We start from the raw sequence: 7317 nt of genomic DNA, 5'->3' as shown, positions 1-7317 counted from the left end.
ACCCTGGGAACTTGGGGGAGGGGCGCAGGGTCACACGTCAGATCCCAGAGCTATTTCATTTGAGCAACTCGGATGGCTCTGGTCTTGCTGAGTCTCCAGCAGGCAGATGAGCCAAAGTAGTGTTGTTGTTGTTGTTATGAGGTAGAGACAGGGTGAAAAGAGATCACAACAAGCTCCCCCCCCACCCCCGCTGCCTTCAATGTGGTGGGGGCCAGGCTCAAACCTGGGTGTCACACATGGCAAGGCAGCACACTATCAAGGGTGAACTGTTTCACCTACCCAGTAGCTGAAGAATTTCAGGCCAGGAGCAGGCAGTGGTGCACCCACATCATCATGTGCAAGGACCGGGGTTCAAGGCCCCCACCCCATACCTGCAGTGGGGGTGGGGGGAGCTTTGAAAACAGTGAAGCGAGTATTTTAAGTCTTTTTCTGTCTCCCTCTCCCTCTCAGTCTCCTTCTCCACACTCAGTTTCTCTCTGTCCTATCAAATAAAGAAAAAAAGAGAAAAAAGGGAATAAATGGCCACCAGGAACAGTAGATCCGTCATGAAAGCACCAAGCCCCAGCAATAACCCTGGTCGCAAAAAAAATATATTAATAATAAATTTCAGACCAAAACTTAAAAAAAAACAAACCTCAGGGGGCCGGGCAGTGGTGCACCCAGCTAAGTACACATAGTACTTTGTGGAAGGACACACACAAGGACCTGGCTCCCACCTGCAGCAAGAATGCTTCACAGTGCTTCACAGGTCTGCAAGTGTCTGTCTGTCTCTCTCTCCCTCCCTCCCTCCCTCCCTCCCTCTCCGCCCCCAATTTCTCTCTGTCCTGTCGAATAAAATGGAAAAAGGAAAAAGAAAATGGCCACCAGGAGCAGTGGATTCTCATAGTGCTGGCACCGAGCCCCAGCATTGACCCTGGAAAAAAAAAAAAGGAAGGTAGATAGCATAATGGTTATGCAAAGAGACTCTTGTGCCTGAGGCTCTAAAGCCCCAAGTTCAATCCCCTGCACTACCACATTAAGATGGAGTTGAGCAGTGCTCTCCAGTTAAAAAAAAAAAAAAAAAAGAGGGAGATGGGCAGTAGAACCGAGGGTTAAGCACAGGTGGCACAAAGCACAAGGACCGGCATAAGGATCCTGGTTCGAGCCCCCGGCTCCCCACTTGCAGGCGGTGAAGCAGGTCTGCAGGTGTCTCTCTTTCTCTCCCCCTCTCTGCCTTCCCCTCCTCTCTCCATTTCTTTCTGTTCTATCCAACAACGATGACATCAATAACTATAACAATAAAACAAGGGCCACAAAAGGGAATAAATAAATAAATATTATAAATAAATTAAAAGAAAGAGTAATCTCATATTTTCTGTATCTCAAAGGAAGCATGGGTGGTCATTGAGTGAACACTTGACATCTTGTGGACATTTTATTCTGGCTTGCCCATCATGTTTTATAGCTGTCTGTTGCTTTTATCTGGGACCACAGCTGGGTTAGGACTGGCATCTGTCCTCTGTTTAGCACCAGAAACCTCTGACAGCCAGCCCGGCTGGGAAGAGTATGGGAGGGCAGACTGCGGTGAGGACTCAGGCATTCGCAAATGTGTGTTGGTTTTGTGTCTGCAGAGCTGACTCCAGGAATACTTGGGATTTGCAGAGTCAGGTTCTGAGTCTGGTCCTCAGCACCACACCTGCTAGAATGACGCTCTGGCTCTCTCTCTCCCCCACACTTCCGTGTCAAGAAATAAGCAAATAAATCTTTGAAGAATTTTTTTAAAAGAATAGAAATAAGCAAAAGTGTAGGTCCTGCCATTATCTGAGAGTGGAAACAGCCTTGCTGTAAAGCTAACTCCTTACGAGTCCCAAGAAAGAGGAGGCATGCCCCCCAGCAGGTCACCTGTGGACACACACCATGGACAGTCGTGGCACAGAGAGGCCTGAGGAAAACCTGAGCCTTGGTCCTGCCTCCCACAGCAAGGACAAAACTTGGGGGGTAGGGAGGCTGGAATAAATCCAGTGGGCTCTGGGGTATAGAAACTGTCCCTAGGGAGTCAGGTGGTAGTGCAGTGGATTAAGCGCACTTGGTGCAAAGCACAAGGACCAGGGTAAGGATCCTGGTTCAAGCCCCTGACTCCCCACCTGCAGGGGAGTCGCTTCACAGGCTGTGAAGCAGGTCTTTAGATGTCTTATCTTTCTCTCCCCCTCTCTGGCTTCCCCTCCTCTCTCCATTTCTCTCTGTCCTAACAGTGATGACATCAATAACAACAACAATAATAACTACAACAACAATTAAAAACAACAAGGGCAACAAAAGGGAAAATAAATATAAAAAAATAAAAATTAAGGGAGTCAGGCGGTAGCACAGCAGGTTAAGCACACATGGCTCAAAGCAAAGGACCAGCATAAGGATCCTGGTTCAAGCCCCTGGCTCCCCACCTGCAGGGGACCAGGTCTGCAGGTGTCTATTTTTCTCCCCTCCTCTCTCCATTTCTCTCTGTCCTAACAATAATGACATCAGTAACAACACAATAATAACTACAACAACAATGAAAAACAACAAGGGCAACAAAAGGGAAAATAAATATAAAAAATAAAAATTAAGGGAGTCAGGCGGTAGCACAGCGGGTTAAGCACACATGGCACAAAGCACAAGGACCGGCGTAGGATCCCGGTTTGAGCCCCCGGCTCCCCACCTGCAGGGGAGTCGCTTCACAGGTGGTGAAGCAGGTCTGCAGGTGTCTGTCTTTCTCTCCCTCCTCTGTCTCCCCCTCTTCTCTCCATTTCTCTCTGTCCTATCCAACAACAACAACAACAGCAATAACTACAACAAGGGCAACAAAAGGAATAAATAAATATTTTAAAAATAATAAAATAAAAATTTTAAAAAAGAAACTGTCCCTAGACTGGGGCCTGACCCTGGTGTCACCAGGAACAGGGACTGTGAGACTCCCTTAGAGGAGAAGTGGTGTGTGGACTCTGTCCCCAAGAACCAGCTGGCCCTGAGAGGTCTAGGCCCTCCAGCACCAGCAAGGTCCCAGAAGTCACAGCAGCAGGAATACAGGAAATTGAAAGGCATGGTAATTGAGCCTCAAAAACACGATACTAAGTGCAATGTGGCAGATACTTCTTAAGAAAGAGCCAGCACAGGCCAGTCCAGAGACAGTAGATTTTGGGGGGGGGGGGTGCGAGCCGATGGGTGAGTTGCAATGAGGAAGGAGTCTTGTGCATGGGGTGGAGGCTTTCTTTGGGGGTACTTTGGAACAGAGTAGAGGTAACAGTCACACAATGGTGTGAATGTACTCCATGCCGGGAATTATGCATTTGAAAAATGGACTTGCCTTTATTTTGGTAGTGGCTGGGGGAGGTTTTTGCTAGGACTTGAACCCTGGGCCTCATATATGCAAAGCATGAGCTCTTCCACCAAGCCCGACCTGCCTTTCTGTTTGGTACATTTAAAAAAAATTTTTTTTAATATGTATTTATTTATTAGAGATAGAAATTGAGAGGGGAGAGGGAGAAGGAGAGGGAAAGAGATCGAGAGACACCTGCAGCCCTGCTTGACCACTCATGAAGATTTCCCCCTGCAGGTGGGGACCGGGGCTTGAACCCATTGCCTTGCACACTGTAATGCGAGTGCTTAACCAGGTGCTCCACCTCCTGGCCCCCTGTTTTGCGTATTTTCATCTCAGTTTTGCTTACAGGTTCAGCGTCAGGTGTGGAGAGGCACAGCCCACAGCTGTAGGAGCCCATGCACCCACCCACCCACTGAGAGGCACAGGGTGGGTCAGAGGAAGCTTTTCCCCCTCTTGTCCTGCTTGACACCCTGCTTCTCTGTCCTCCCAGGGAAGTGACAGTGAGTATGAGGTGGACCCAAACCACCAGAAGGCCCACTCCTTTGTCAACCACTACATCAGCGACCCCACCTATTACAACTCGTGGCGACGCCAGCAGAAAGGTCTCTCTCGGGCCCAGGCCTACAGCTACACGGAGAGCGACTCTGGAGAAGCTGACCACAGCACCACAGCCGCCAGCGCCCAGCAGGGCAGCCTTTTCCGGCCCAAGGCCAGTCGGACCCCAACGCCTCAGAACCCCTCTAACCCTTCCAGTCAGCAGAGCACGCTCTACCGGCCCCCCAGCAGCCTGGCCCCTGGTTCCCGGGCTCCTGTAGCAGGGTTCTCATCATTTGTTTGACATCAGAAGAGGAAAACAAAAGGAGAATGAGGCCCCGGATTCCCCCTTCCACCCCTCCCCACACTGCCTGCCAGAAAACACCAAGAAACCAAGTCAACTTTTCACCTCTTGAGTTTATTTTTCCAGAGATTCCAGGGCCAGCGTAGCTGGGGTTGAGGAAGGGGCGGGGGGGGGGGGGGGCAGGGAAAACTCCATGAGAGGATGTGGACAGCCAACAGCTGTTGCAAGATGGTGGAGTCTGCTGTTCCCTGGGGGGACCAGAGAGACATGGGCAGGGGCTGCTGTGCAGCCCTGGAAGGGACAGGGAGGGAGGGAGAGAAGGAGAGAAGCTATAACAAGGTGGGAGCAGCCTAGGGAGAAGCTTCTGGAAAGGCAGGTGGGGACGTGGCTGGTGCTGTGCTGGGGGTGGAGGGGCACTGGCCTCTCCCTGCACACACGTCACCCCCCACCCCGCAGTGTCTCTGACAGGCATCAGAGGGCCCTGCCCCACCCACTGGAGCATTTGGTTTCTTTAGAAAAGGAAAGATGATTGGAGAGTGAGTGTTGGCTCCGTGGCTTCCTCCTTCTCTATTATGAATCAAAGGCTGAGGGTCTCAAGGGCTGAGGCTCCCCACCACTGAGCCCAGCCAGCCCTGTACACAGCTCAGAGAGCAGAGCCCAGGATAGCAGAGGCGAGGGCTCTGGGATGGCAGAGCTGGGTAGCTGGACACACACACACATGAAGTCTGGATGTATGTGTGAGGGGGAGCAGAGGGCGACAGGAGGAACCTTCAGCTTTGCTTTTTTTTTTTTTTTTTTCAGCTCAGGTTCTGCCTGGCCCCTCCTTGAAGGGGAAGGGAGTTAGCACAGGTGGAGGGTGGAGGCAGAAGTGAAGGAGAGCCATCTCTGAACAGACACCTTCCACACAGGCACACGGGCACTTGCCAAGAAGGCTTCTTCTTCTAGCGTTTGCCACCAAGAAGGCTCAGGGCAAGGCAAACCCCTCTGGGCCTCCTGGCCGAACAGGACACTTACTCTCAGATCCAACTTGCTCTCTGTCAGAAACACCCCCACCCCACCTCCTAAGCATAGGGCCACAGCACCCCACAGGGTAGGGGGGGATGAGGGATAAGGGGGTGCCTGTCACTGTACACTGTTGGCTGTCTCCCAGTTTACAAACAGGCAAAGACCATGCCTGACCCCCACCACCACCCGCAGTGATGGCCACCGATGGCGGCCCAGCCCCACTGGGACCCTCAACTCCATATCTGATTCCCTGGGCTCCCCCAAGTCAGCCCTACAAATGTACCCACTGAGTGGTGCTCAGTGGTACCAAGCATAAGCACTGCAGCTCTGGAAGGAGTCTATTGGTGGTGAGAGCAAGCCTGAGTTGGGGGTTTGGGAGACAAGCCCAGGGCAGAGAAGGCTGCACCCTTCCTCAGTGCCCCGGGCCAGTGGGAGGAACAGACGCAGCCCAGCTGTAGGCCTCTCCCCATTTGAGCCTGGGATACATGGAGTGGAGAATGAGACTCAGCAGACAGGCTGAAAAACTCCAAGTCCCAACAGCAGCCGCCCTGTCCCATTCAGGAGGTCTTGGAAAGGAAGTAGTATCCCCTTCCCCCCTAAGAGAGTTGGGGGGGGGGGCTGCAGGGGGAGGTGTTCACTCCAGGCATGCCTGCCGGCTCCCTGACAGCAAGCATTCTGCGACCCCCTACCCTGCCCTCACCTCCCCTGCTCTGGGCCAGCCTCTCCCCTTGCCCTCCCTTGCCCTGTCTGCTATGTGTTCACCATTTAAGGAAGTTCCCAGTTTGCACTAGGGGACTCTTACAGCCCAGCCCAGTGAGGGGCTGGCAGGGGAGCTAGGGGGCATCCTCATGGATGCTTGCCTGCCTCCCCTTCCCTTGTCTGAAGGGCCAGCTTCTTGCTTACTCACTCACCTGTGCCCGTCTGCACTTGCTCACACCTGAGCTCCTGTGCACACAGGCACAGCCCCCAAGGAGCCTCCTATTATGCCCCCACACACACACACATACACGCACACACACGACCTGGGCTATCTTCCTCTGGAGGCTCGGGGCCCACAGTCTCTGCCACGTGAGCAGTTGGAATTGGTTGTCAGAGGTGAGGGAGGGGGCTTTTGTCAAGTCCAGGGAGGAGGCCGAAAACCCTGGAGAAAGTCTCAGCCTTGAGCTACACCCACCCAACCCACCAGAAATTAGACCTCCACCACCTCATGCAGCTGCATCTGGAAGCCCGGGGGTGCAGCTGTGGAACTAGTGCTGGAGGATAGCTCTTGCCCTTGTTTACATATCTGCTAGGACAGTGGAGGCTCATGGTCCTCATCTGGGCATCTGGCCCCATCAGAAGCAATATGGTGCTTCTGCCTGTGGGCATGACCCAGGGGTCCAGGGAGCCCCCCTGAGCTTATGCTCCCAGGGTCAGTGATGCCAGGGTCAAACCCCTCCTCCTCTGGCTCCACATGAGGCAGGGTCATGCAGGGACGCTTGGCACCTTTGGCTTTGTCTCTGTCCCCCCCCTGGGGATGTCTCCTGGGGCTGCTTACATCAAAGAGCCCACACTGGACCACGTAGGGGCTTCCTGCCCCCCCCCACCTTCCACTCGCTGGCTTCACGTCAGCTCCACACACGGACGGCCACCAAGAGGAACGGAAAAGCTGCTCCGGGTTCAAGAAGCCCCTTCCTCCCAGGGTGTGAGGGAGTTTTGCACAGCTAGACTACCTGTCCTCTGATCCTCATCCTCACCCCCCCCACCACCTGCCACTGCCGCTTTTTGAGGGAACAAGGACACTAATGGCAGCTCCGCTCTTTGCAGGCTGCCTTGAGGCCTTCTGTCTCTGCCCAAACCTCCGTGGGCAGGGCTCTCACAAAGGTGCCAGACCTCGCCCACAGCCCATCCTGGGCAGGGGCCTCCCTCATCTTCCCAGATGAGGGGCTGAAGGGCGGGAGGTGGGACATCAGAACCACCGGAATCCAGCTGCTCCGCGTGCCTCTGTGGGTTTGCCCAGCCTCGGCCCGGACCACCACCCTGAGCACAGGCACCCACTCGGGAACACCCCCTTCCCTCTTATCCCATAAGAATAACCAAAAGCAATTCCATGTGTCCCTTTCTTGATGCATATAGGCTCCCAAAACAGAAACCAACA

At 53.5% G+C, this 7317-nt stretch overlaps 1 protein-coding gene across 3 annotated transcripts in view; it reads left to right on the top strand.

The window, feature by feature from the left end:
* Positions 1-4279, top strand: part of SDK2 (sidekick cell adhesion molecule 2) — a 334770-nt gene extending 330491 nt beyond the window's left edge. For all 3 annotated transcript variants that reach the window (XM_060202671.1, XM_060202672.1, XM_060202670.1), the window contains one exon: positions 3828-4279. In XM_060202671.1, the coding sequence (XP_060058654.1) occupies positions 3828-4175 (348 nt within the window). In that variant the 3' untranslated portion in view covers positions 4176-4279. The remainder of the gene's footprint in view (positions 1-3827) is intronic.
* The last annotated feature ends 3038 nt before the right edge of the window (positions 4280-7317 follow it).

This window comes from Erinaceus europaeus, chromosome 12, assembly GCF_950295315.1.
Source record: "Erinaceus europaeus chromosome 12, mEriEur2.1, whole genome shotgun sequence".
NCBI classification, from domain to species: Eukaryota; Metazoa; Chordata; class Mammalia; order Eulipotyphla; family Erinaceidae; genus Erinaceus; species Erinaceus europaeus.
This window is presented reverse-complemented; position numbering and strand designations above follow the sequence as displayed.